The sequence below is a fragment of the Callorhinchus milii genome, unplaced genomic scaffold, assembly GCF_018977255.1.
Source record: "Callorhinchus milii isolate IMCB2004 unplaced genomic scaffold, IMCB_Cmil_1.0 Scaffold5, whole genome shotgun sequence".
Classification (NCBI taxonomy): domain Eukaryota; kingdom Metazoa; phylum Chordata; class Chondrichthyes; order Chimaeriformes; family Callorhinchidae; genus Callorhinchus; species Callorhinchus milii.
Window position 1 is genome coordinate 20,007,248 of NW_024704746.1, and position 12,730 is coordinate 20,019,977.

General features: G+C 38.2%; 1 protein-coding gene across 1 annotated transcript; it reads left to right on the forward strand.

Moving 5' to 3' along the window:
• Window positions 1–4,893: 4,893 nt before the first annotated feature.
• On the forward strand, window positions 4,894–11,886 carry LOC103174619 (thrombopoietin receptor). Its single transcript, XM_007887082.2, has 8 exons — window positions 4,894–4,960; window positions 5,190–5,298; window positions 5,605–5,783; window positions 6,542–6,687; window positions 7,731–7,890; window positions 8,144–8,234; window positions 9,077–9,164; window positions 10,038–11,886. Exons 1-8 carry the CDS (start codon window positions 4,894–4,896, stop codon window positions 10,659–10,661), a joined length of 1,464 nt encoding a protein of 487 aa, XP_007885273.2. The 3' UTR covers window positions 10,662–11,886.
• Window positions 11,887–12,730: the final 844 nt, after the last annotated feature.

Genomic DNA, 12,730 nt, shown 5'->3' on the forward strand with positions numbered 1-12,730 from the left:
GTTGCGCTCTTAAAGCCAACCTTTAGAGCATCCAACTAATACTCTCTGGCCGTTTCCAAATGAAAATATGGAAACATTTATCATTATAAATGTTAAAAAGCCAAGGTGGCCAACCTTTTTTGGTCGGCCGACAAAATAAATTTTCTTGGTTCAATATTTCTTGATTTATGGCATAAAAACTGGAAACACAATTTTGATTGAACATGGATTTACCTAGACTAGTGCAAATGTTCGGGGGAGGGGGCGCATTTTGATGGCCCCGTGGGCCACATCTGGCCCGTGGGCCTTGGGTTGGCCACCACTGGTATAAAGGTACTACATACACAAAGAGAAGGAAATACTACTCCAGAAATATATGGAGAAATAAAGCTCTCTCCTGTAAATTATCTGTAATTTGTAGCTTCGCTATACATTACAAGATGTTTTTATTAATTGCCTCAAATACATTTCCATGCACTTAAAACTTGGTCCAATGTTTTGGAACATCCTCCCGATGCGAAAGATGCTACACAAATGTAATTTGTTATTGTTCATTCGGACTTTATTACTGTTTTCTGTTAGCCATTAACTTCATGGAGAAAATGGCAACGAGTGTGTGAAGTGTTTTTTTGTTCCATTTTACTGTGTCTTTGGCAGGCGAATAACAATGATTAGGGCAGTGATTTGAATGTCACATGTACAGCAGATACACATAAGGTCTTAAATATGGCAAATTGGTGGGTTCAGGAAAATGTAATTTGTACCTGCTTGAAGTCACTTAATTGCCGGCAGTATAATTACATTAAATATATTGCCGACATTGAAAATGGATCCAAACAATAAATGTTCCATGTGCATGAGAAAACAGTACGCAGCACACATTATATTGACTTTACACTTTTGCAATGCCTCAGTATAATGATTCATATGTAAGCAAAATTTATCACCGAATGTGGCAGCCTGCACGACTACATATTATGTACATGCAATTTCCCATAATCCACACACTCATATAATATTAAATAATAATCCCTGCATTTGATATAGCACCTTATCATGTCTTCAAGACGTCTCAAAGCGCTTCACAGAATACACTGTAAAGTGAATTGACTATATATTTTGTGGGCAAAACTCAGCAGCCAATTGTGCACAATTAAATTTTGGCTTACGTCTACAGTACTTGTATTCGAATACCCAAACAGAGTAAATCTGACTTTTCTATCACAAAACTACAGTACAATAATTGCGTATGTTAAGTAAATTCATGTAAACAAGTGTTTTTAATTCTCTGTAGCATTGGGAACAACTTTTTCCCGAATTTTAAGAACATTGAGCGGGTGAAAAGCCCAGAACAGGAACCTGTCACTAACAGATAAAGCAAATTCCTGTCCTGAAATACTGGAATGCTTATCTGACCACTTTCTTATGCCTGGCAGAGCAATGATTTCAGACTTTTTGAACACTGTGTCACTGTTCGGTGATCAGCATCAGCTCCAACAGATGAAAGCCTGCTGTAGCTTGGTGAGGGTAGGGGGCCCACTCTGTGCTGTGGACCCGGTTCACAAGTCTGTAAATTTCCTGAGGATATGCCTGTTCCCATTTCAGTTTGGAAACTGTCTGTTTCTGACTCGAGCCTAACAGCAGCAGCAGAGAGTCAGGATCAACTTCAGTGTGGCTGAGAGGAATGGGTTGCACTGCAATGCAACTCCTGTTTGTAGTTTGTGTACACTTAAGTGTTGTCACGACGGTCTCTTTACCAGCTTTAGAGAATGCCATCTTTCCTACAAAAGGTAAGCTGAGATACAAAATGTGGGAAATATTTGAGGACACAAGACCCTGAACTCCATAGTAATTGGTTTTCTTGAGTTCAGGTACTAAAGATGTACATTAAGACTGTTAGCTCTAATGTATCTGATACCTGCAATTAGAAAATGATTTGCCTTGAATAATTTCAAACTATACACACTGGTAAGCTTTACCAAATTGTTTATATTATTGTTAGAATTTTTTCTCGATGTGTCTGAAGTAAGTTGGAATCGATTTGGATGTCTTTGACTTTGTGGAGATTTGCGAGCTATGTTTGAGTTTGATGAAATCTCTGCCATGTGTCTGCGTCAGATGGGATCTCATCAATGCAACTGGGCGAGCTGAGTAACTTTCAAGTTGCTATGAATTAGATGAGTGATTAATGTGTTTTCTGCATTTTACAGACATTGCATTTTCGATGTCAGACGCTGAAGATCCAAAATGTTATACTCGCACTTTGGAGGATCTGACATGCTTCTGGGATGACAGTGAGGAGTCAAATTCTACTTACATCTTCTTATACTCTTTTGAGTACGTCAACATTACAGCGTATTTCCTCCAATGCACGAGAGAACATAAATGAGGGAAAAGGGAATAATAATAATAATAATAATAATAATAGAGGAATATGGCAGCTGGGTTTAGCAAGGGTGGAGATTCATGTATAGTTTAAACAACGTGGAATTAGTTGGACTGAAACATATATTTGTCCATTATTTTATGAAAGATCAATCAAGTCAGCATCAATTGCTTTTAATAGAAGTATATTCTACATGCTTGTTACTCTGTGCTGAGGAAGAAGGGAGAAGGAGGGAGATCACTCAAATCGCTAGGACTCTTTGAGACTTTTTAATTTTAAACCTATTCTTTTATGGTGTACCAATTTTCTATTCCTAATTATATCGGGGATCAGGGGTACCCCATTGTCACAAATAAGCATTGATATGCTTGTGTTATTCATCAGGTGCCAGACGCAATTATTTAATTATATCAACATTCTTGAAATGAAATTACTCTAAAACTTAACAGTTTCTTTTCTTTCTTCACAGACAAACGGACCAGAAGCAATGTGAAATTACTTCACAAATGATTACAAGGAATACAACTCGACATGCTTGTTTTATTCCTACAGATGACATCTTACTCTTTGAGCCACTCAGAATCGAAGTAACTGAATTGTCTTCTGACACTCCCAAGTTCATGCAGAACCTATCAGTTGATTTGGTTGGTAAGTGAGACTGTTCCATCCGCGGCACTATTGGGATCTGCACTGACATTAATACAAAGGCAAAATAAGTCAGCTGCTAAATTGTGGCCTGGCACAAAATTGGTATTTTAAAAAAATCAATTCATGTCACTATTTAAAAGGTTTTGCTCTCTTTAAATTCTCTTCAAAGTTTTTTCCCACCACGTGGGATGAGACATGAGCTGCAATCAAGCCACGTCTAATGTCACACTTCTTCTTAGAAGTGCATGAAACCATTATGTGCTGACATTCTCTTTGCTGGTAAATGCTTTGTGTCTAGCCACTAACTCCTTTCAATGGCTCGCCCGGATGAAAGGCCTGGTGGAAATTATTGTTGCTGACACAAGGGATCTCAGAGAAAATCCCTGCTCAAATCCTTTAGAAGGCCTGTTCTCCTGCTCTGAAGCATTTTTTTGAGTTTTTAGGAATGCATCAGATGCGTTGGGGTTCTAATACTGTTATAAGAGAGAGATAGATCCTAATCTCCCCAGGCTAAAATGAGGATGACGTTAATCTCAAGATGCAGAAGTGAAACGAATGCGTATCTGACCCACTACACCACCTTGTCACTCATTAGAAAGAAAAGACCTTTTGGCTAGAACTGGACTTGGATCCTATCCCAGAGGTGAAAGGTTCTATTTCTCCCTGTACCACTCTATTTCCATCAGAGAGGAGATTGCTTGATCAATTACAGTACTGTGTATTGTAGGGTAATGTGCCTTGTTCCGCATATGTTGTGTGTGTTCAATAGTTTTCTTGAACAAAACTTCTTAAAGCGTAATGTTTAATTCTTTAATTCTTTCTCCTTCACTCAGTTCTCCTGGATCCACCTTCTAATGTCACAGTGCGTTTAAACAGGAATCCACTCCAGCTCAGGATTTGCTGGGAGGCACCAACAAATCCTAACATAGAGCTATTTCTTTTGTATGAAATTAGCTACTGGATAATCACGACTGATTCTGCTTTAGAAAAGGTAAGTAGCTTTCGCCATGATTGAGTGTGCTCAGCAATGACACCTTTCCATTCTCTACACCTCCATCTCACTCGCTCTCTCTCCATCTGTAAATCATGCCTAGAAACCTAACTCTTTGACTGAGCCTGCAGTCAACTCCCGCTCTCCCTCCCGCCTTGCTCAGTACATTCTGCCACACTTTGAAGGTTTACATTACATAAGGAGGCACCTTGTGCCTGTGCTGGTGTTATCTTCTCCTCTGGAGCAATCCAGTCTAGTTCTATTTGCCCTTCTCCTTCTCAATCCACTTTATTGTTATTTTTCTTCAAGTATTTGTCCAAATTCCTTTAAAAGCTATCATGGACTTAATCTAAACATGGTTATGAATTCTATTGTCTACAGCCCTCTGTGTAAAAACATTTCTTCTAACTTCCCTCCTTTTCGGAACTTGGAATCACATAGTCAAAACTGACGCACCAATGCAGAGCATTGTCGGAAATGCTATCCTTCGGATGAGATGTTAGACTGAGGTCCTGTCTGCCTGTTCAGGTGGACATTAAAGATCCCATGGCACTATTCCGTAAGAGAAGGAAATTTCTTCCGTTGTCCTGGCCAACAATGAACGACGTGATAAGGCGCTGTATCAAATGCAAGAATTATTATTATCAATTTCTTCTGGTGAAAAATCATTTTATAAATAATAAATAAAATTAAAATAATAATAAAATCAATCTCAGTTCCAGTCTCGTAGATCATTGTACTTTCTACCCTTCTTTCTTGCATTTAACATGAATAACCAGCAAACCTCTTCTTTCAGAAAGAAACTGTCAGCCGCTTAAAGCATCACAATCTTCAGAACCTAAATACTGGAACTAGGTACTTGATCCGTCTGCGTACCAAACCAGATGGTATGTCATTTGATGGGTTCTGGAGTCCCTGGTCAGACACAGTATCAGCTGTAACTCCCTATTCTTCAGGTAAGTGTTACACAACCAAACCTGTTTGTCCTCCTGGAAATTTTGTAAATTCTCTCTCAAAAACTACAATGTTTTAAAACGGGGAATACAATCCTTTAGCATTTCTTATTTAAGTCTGGAGACCCTTGATTTCAAGTTTTCTGATTGAAATACAGAGTATGCTCTGGATTCTCATTAATCCTGCTGTTTCTGCTCGCTGATTGAATGAGTTCTTTTATCTTCCGTTCAGGTGAAATAAATCTCCGCTGTTCGACCGCTGACCTCCAAAGCATAACCTGTCAATGGAAAGTGAACAAAACTGAGGCTGATACTCTGTATAGTCTGTACTACCAGACAAGGTAACTGAACTATATGTATAGGATTGATCTCAGGAAGATATTGATCCTGACTGGAGTCCTGGAAACTTTTCTTTACCAAAAAAAAATCAGAGGCCTGAAATTCCATCTAGCCTTAGCCTATATGCTAAAATGTAAGATTACACAGAATTATGGAAAATTCTTAAATTGAATTCTAATATGGAAGCCGTTTTCTCTATTTAAAAACTCATTTTTTATCGATGATTTTGCTTGACAAGGAGGAATCTAGCCATTTTTGTGATCTGTATGATTGCTTCAATAAATTTAACATGCAATTTGCCTTTCTAGTAGAGAGTTGGTTTGGAAGATTTGCGGCAATCAAAGAAACTCTACCATTGGTTATACTATCATCTACCGCTGTACGTTTGCGACCTCTGACGTTAATGAGACTTCTATCATCGTTAATGCATCCAACCCATATTACACACAGACATTTTACGAAGAGCATTTCAGGACTGATAATGTTGGTAAGAGAGACCAAGTTCCTTCGGATACTATGATGTCAAATGTATACAGACCACACTATCACCAGGACACTTTGATTGATACTTCATGTTAATTGCATATCAGTTGCAGGAACCACCCTTCCCAACACACCTAGTTCTTATGGATTCACAAATGAGAGAGTTAGATTCTTCAATAGAAATATATCAAATATCAAAAAAAAAGTCTATGCTTCTGGTTTCTAATCAAGGTTTTCTTTTCAATTTAAAATAACTACACTTGGGTTTTGATGTAACAGAAGCACGTGATTTTTACTGAGCAAGTGCATTCAAACTGTGTTTTCAAACAAAATGGATTTAAGAAACTTAGCTTATAAAACCCCGAAGGACAAGCGTTCACAGGAGCTGAGGGCTGAAGCTATAATAACCACACTCAGAGATAATGGCTGAGGCAAATAAACAGTGCTAAAAATGACAGCTCCAAATTATTATTAACAATAATCTTTACAAATTTGATATACACGTTGGGAGGACATCTCAAAGCCGTCACATTATATACTGTAAAGTATAGCGACTGTATTTTGTAGGCGTTTTTTTGAGAAACTGATGATAGTATCTCATAAGCACACAATCAAAACACATAGTCTCCATCACATAGTTGAGCGGTATAGTAAATAAATTAAATCTGACACTTATGCTAATATTTGCTAACAATGATTTCCTGAAGCAGTTTCTGTAACTGTTAAATAAGTTTATAAAATACTTTTTAAAACAATTCGCAGTTCGGCCAGATGCCCCGAGAATTGTGAAAACTGTCAGCACAGTTGGTGGGAAACTGCGTCTCATTTGGGAGCCACCAATCACCAAACTGTTGGGTCATATGATTTATCAGATCAGGTATTCTGAACAGAACGGCACAAGCTGGAAGGTGAGTGGGTTTTGAATTGCAGAGAGAGGCAGCATGTGATAAATACATAGGATCGGATGAACTGGAGCCAAGGAGCTAAACTATTTTCACAAGATTAACGACAGGATTTGAATATGAATTTGAAACATTCGAGCAAGACCAGAGATAGATAAACTTGAATGTGCACATGACCTGAAATTGGGGCCTTCTTTCATATTAGGTATGTGGGCAACTTTCCTTACTCCACACGCCTAATAATAATCCCTCCAAAAAAACAAAACAATAATAAATTGGTCATTTTCAATCTACGACTGTTTGTGGGACACTGCTCTGCGCAATTGGCTGCCGCGTTCGCCCACAAATATACAGTCAATTCACTTTACAGTATATTCTGTGAAGCGCTTTGGGACATCTAGAAGACGTGCAAAATGCAAGGATTATTATTATTATCCCAAATGCAAGGATTATTATTATTATATTGTATTATTTTCAAAGATCAGAACTGAAGACTTTCATCTTTAAAGGCAAAGCGTCTAACCTTCCTGTGCAATTTGTCCAACGGCTGCTTGTCCATTTCCTGAAAAGCATTGTTAATTTCACTAAAAATATGTCACACATGAGAAGATGATGTGGGTTGATATATAATAATAATAATAATAATCTAACAATGTCATGCTTTTTCTGATTGATGATAGTAATAGGAGTGCTTGCAGAGCATCTTTACTCCTGGAGGAAGAATGATATAGAAACATAGCTTTGAATAGGGAACATTAGCTGAGCACTTAACTAAAGTACTGTGAACGCATGCTTAAGATGTTCCAAGTTAAAACAGTGGTCTGAGACCTTGTGAAGCGGTGTACCTATTTAAGATAATGGCAGCGTCAGCACCGGGTAAAGGTGATGCTAAGAAAACTACCGTATTTCTAAAAGTTGAAAGCACAGAAGAGAATAACAGGGTTTAATTTCATCCCAATCACTCAGCAACAGTCTGAGGTTCAGTGAAAACAGGGAAATTAAAGACTCAGCTGTACTTTTGTTTGGAACATTCTGTTATTCCTGTCTAGACTCTACTTATCCAGAAGCAATTGCAAAGTGAGATGCTTGACCTTCCCCACAGTAAAACCTATTACATGCAGCTCAGAACCAAACCAAATGGAATTAAGTACAAAGGCTTTTGGAGCAGCTGGTCAGATACTTTCACAGCAACAATTCCAGGCCCTATGGGTAAGTGTGAACCTTATAAATGTTCGAGGCTAATTTTTCCTTTTGTGATTATTGTTGCTAAAATGTCAATTACTTTTGCTAACCTCTTGCTAAACATTTATTTTAATCTGAAAATTCTAATCCAAACAGCTGCGCAGTTTGAAATATAAATGTTTGACATCCGCAGCGTTGAGGTTTGGTTTCTACAGCATTATTCTGATGTATTTTAGTAATTAATTCAAAGGCATTTTATTCCAAATCCTTATCTGACCAGGTGTGACTACTGTGGCCCTTATTACTGGATCTGTACTTCTGCTGGTGATAGCACTAATTATGCCACGTCTCATCTTTCCAAACGCCTACAGGTACCAGTACACGTAAATTCCAAGAAAATCAATTTAGTGCTCCACACTACACTACACAGACCTAGAAGGCCCTATCTCTTTCTGTTCACTGCATCTTTTAAAAACAACTTTTAAAAGCATGGTGGATGGGTATTTGAGGAGGATGTGTCTGCAGGGTTATGGGGAAAAGGCTGGAGAGTGGAATTGACATTACACTGCTCTTTTCAAAGAGCCGGCACAGACTCGATGGGCCGAATGGTCTCTTTTTGTGCTGTACGATTCTATGACTCTATGATCAGTAGAACAGAAAACAATACAGGGCACAACTGTAGAGATTAATGTGTCATTACCTACTACAATAAATAACTGAATAATTAGATTGGGTGTTAAATCACAATGTTTGAGAGATCACTACATCACTACACAATTACAAAACAGCAGAGTAGATCCGTGTATCACTGCCCAACTAGATAGGTCAGTGTATATTTGTATAATACTGCTAAATATATCTGTGTCTCCACATAACATACACTGCTAGTCAGATCAGCTCATAACTGGACAAAAGAGTGGGACTCTACAACTACAAACTACAACATACAACCAGATATAAATCAATGGGACTGTACACATTATAGCAGAGCTGGACAGTACAGTGAATTCATGGTGGAGCAAATAGTTATCAGAGAATGTTGTTTATTCAGAGGATAATTGGTCCTCAAGGTTTAGTTATTTAAAGAATTTCTGCTATCCAACTACATTTGGTACCAAGGGATATTCAACAAAAGGAAGGCAGAGGTGTAAATGTTGTGAATTTACTGATATAATTACTGTCTCTTTAGTTTCCATTTATCTTTCCTTTCCAGTAATGTGAAGAAAAAACTATGGCCACAGATTCCAAACCTGGATAGGCTGCTGGAAGGATATCTCAGTGATTTTCAGAAATATCCCCAAGTCAGTGATATTTACTAATACTGAATAATAAGTGTGAATAAAGTCCATCTTTATGGTATTTGCAGAGTGGGGCATAATCTCCTCTTATGAGTTTATGAGAAACGAACTGAAGCATAGCAGCTGAATCTACAATCCATTTGTCAGCAAGAAGTAACTACAGTGCTTTCCACTGCAGGGAAGACGAGATCATTCCTTGAACTTGCAGTTCTTGCTTGCAAAAGGGACAGGGCAGATGTAAAAGAAGGACAGACAACTCGCGTAATGTTTCAGAATCCTACATTTAAAATAGAGCTTAAATAAACATTGTACAACATGTAGCAACATGCAGCAAGGTGGTGAAACTGCGCTGAGTACCTCTTCCTCACAAACCATACGTTGACAGTGAGCTTTACGAAATGCTCCCCTTCAAAACTGTTTCAGTTTCGAGAAAACCAGGTTGACAAAGTAAAGATTTTTGACCCCTGGTGGGGAACCCACTCTTAGCATCTATTAATCCTCTCACACAAAAGGCCCACAAAACCAAGCCAAAGAGATTCTGTTTTAAGATAACAAGACAATCTCTTTACAACCATACAATGTATACTTACCATTTAACAAGATATTGCCCCATGTAAAAGGCACTATATAAATATGTTGTTGTGATATTCTAATAACCTTCATATATTTACAACAATTACTTAATTGGTGTTTCTAACCAAACTGCTTACACTGTTAACTAATCCTCTCTAAAGCTACCTAACGAATGGGTGAGGTACTTAAAAGCCATCACCCTTTTGGAAGTTTACCCTAACAGCATGGGTGAAAAATAGTAAGGAAAATATGGAGAATAAATAAAATTACAAAACAAATCTTATCTCACTTTTCTGCTTGCAGCCCGCTTGTGACAAGCATGCCGATGATGAGCTACTCCCTTCGGTTCTGGAAATTATTTCAGAACGAAAGGGAAGGAATAGTGCAAGATGTGTGGAAAAGCAAGAGGAGGTTTGTCAGACTGACCACCTCAGTGCATCCTCCATTATCCGGCAACATCGAGCATCAGTGACTGACGGGACGCTACACGGCGAAACTAAGAGTTCCAGCAACTCCAGTCAGAATTATATTCTTTTGGATCTGCAAGGTTCATTGCCTTTTCTTCAGGAAGATATTGATTTTGATAAGAAAGACAAATCCAGTTCTTTCCAGGAATCTCAGTCTCTGCAGTGGCTGCACAACCCTAACTCTAAGAATCAGAACAAAACCATCCAAAAGGACATTCACTGGATCAAACCGCCCCCCTTCTCAGTGCAATCAATCAATTCCATCGGCACCAAACAACAATCCCTAACACCACTGGTCTGTTATGATGATATGTTCACTTTCTTTGGTCATTTCCGTTTCCCGGTGTCGGTTGATTATCGATCAATGAGTGCAATGGACATTTCAAACCATTCATATCTCATGGCTTCAGACTTCAAACCAGGTATTTTCTCATTACGGAGCTCATTGGCCAAAGAATAAAAAAAGCATCCGGAAAAGTCGAAAGTAATAATACAAGCATCATACAAGCATCGCGCACTGCGACAGCAAACAAATCACCAAAATTACTGATTTACTGATTTGGGTGATTGAAAAGGGTTATGAACCTTAATTTTTATTTTTTTACTTGGAATGCTTAGCTTAGCTTCTCCTCCCTCGGTGTGGAAAGATTTTTTTAAAAAAAGTAGTGACTTCTTAATATTTTTCATCAACTGAAGAATAAATCACCACAGTGGTGTGGCATATGTGCAACATATATGAATGACTCCAACGATGATACGCCATTAAATAAAGCGAGTCAGTCAGGTTTGTTTATACTACATTCTTCTGTTTGTGTACATGTAACACAACATAGATCTCAGTAGAACATATGGATACACTTGCTATAATACTTCCACTTTGATGACTTGGGTGAAGTTTGGGATTGAATGCTAAAGCATTTCCTGTGTAGCTTTCACTGAGCAGCGTTGTTGTTGACATCAGTGGAGAGGCTGACTGGAGGAAACCTGAAATGGAGCGGAATTTAAATGATCAAATCATCTCCAATTCGATCAAATTGTCTCCATTTGATTTCTAAGAAGTGGCAAATTGGATATTTTTAAAACTGTGGGAATGCGGAGGACGATGCAGTGATCTTAGACTGATGACCCAAAATGTTCTCTCTGCTGAGTGGATCGCATATGAAACATGTTTGGGAACTCTCAACCATGGTTTTAGTGGGCGTACCTCACATCACAAAACTACACAAAATTCATCACAAGTTGATACTAAATTGTCATCTCACTCGGAGACCCAAAGGATGGCTGGCAGAGAATCTAGAAATACCATTCAATCTTTGAAGAATTCATGAATTCTCCACCCTAAAATGATTACACATCATATTTCTCTCATAAACTGATACAGTTGATTCTGCAATACTTCAACTGCTGAAATATTATTTTATAACACGGTTATATAAATGACTTGTTTGAATTACAATCAATAGAATTTCAATTTGTTACTTTCCTTCTCTTATGATATTTATTTAAGGCATTCTAATAGACTCAATTATATGTGGCATTAACCAATTAAATACCGTTCTGCATTTATACTTTGTTAAAGCTTGGATTGATTCTAATGCATTTAAAGTGTCCTGTCCCGGAGCTCTGTATTGTGCTGCTCTGAGCTCCCCTGCTTAAATAATTGAATAAAGTAACAATGAAACCGACGTTTTGAAGAAATGCATCATCTTGGGTGGGTAAACCCATCATCTTGGGTTTGTTTTGTTGACCGTTCTTGAGCTTGCTTGACTCAATCAACGCAACTTGCTTCCTCCTCTCAGTGTTCAACAATCTGCTACGTCACCACACACTGGTCAATTGTGAAAGATCATATTACAACCACTCCAACTCTCCTGCGCTGAAATATTCAGCACTCTTCTACATTTGAGATACACGTTAGAAACAGGAATGAATCACGGCCCATTTCCATTTGTTTTCTTCTATTCTAGGCCAGTTGACACGAGACAAGTGCAGACCTTGTATAGTGGGTTGCTCACCATTACACAGGGTAGGTCACTCATAGGTAATAGATTTCTTACTATCATTCTTGTCAAGTCAAACCATTTGCTGATTACAATTTTCAATTACTATACGTGGATTAGCTACACAGATACTACACTTTTCAATAGATCATGTGAAGTGCTTTGAGATGTTTCAACAATGTGATAAGGCATTGTATCAAATATAAGTATTATTTATTTTTTACTACTAGACGGAACTGGATGAACACGGTATGCAGTTCAGTTATAGGATTTGGAGTGCAATGACAGGACAGTAGCAAGCCCTGACTATCACACAGCAAAGAATGCATAATTAGACACTTGTCATCACACACTGAAGACCAGTTATTCACCTCCAGGGAAAGGCAGGCCCTTCACCTGAATACAGAGTGAGTATTATGAGCTGCTTGCCATCACATATTCCTGCATTCATAAAGACAAGATACTGTTTATGTTAACATCTCTGTGACAACGCTCCTCTAACCGACATTTGAGATGAGCTGGACATTCA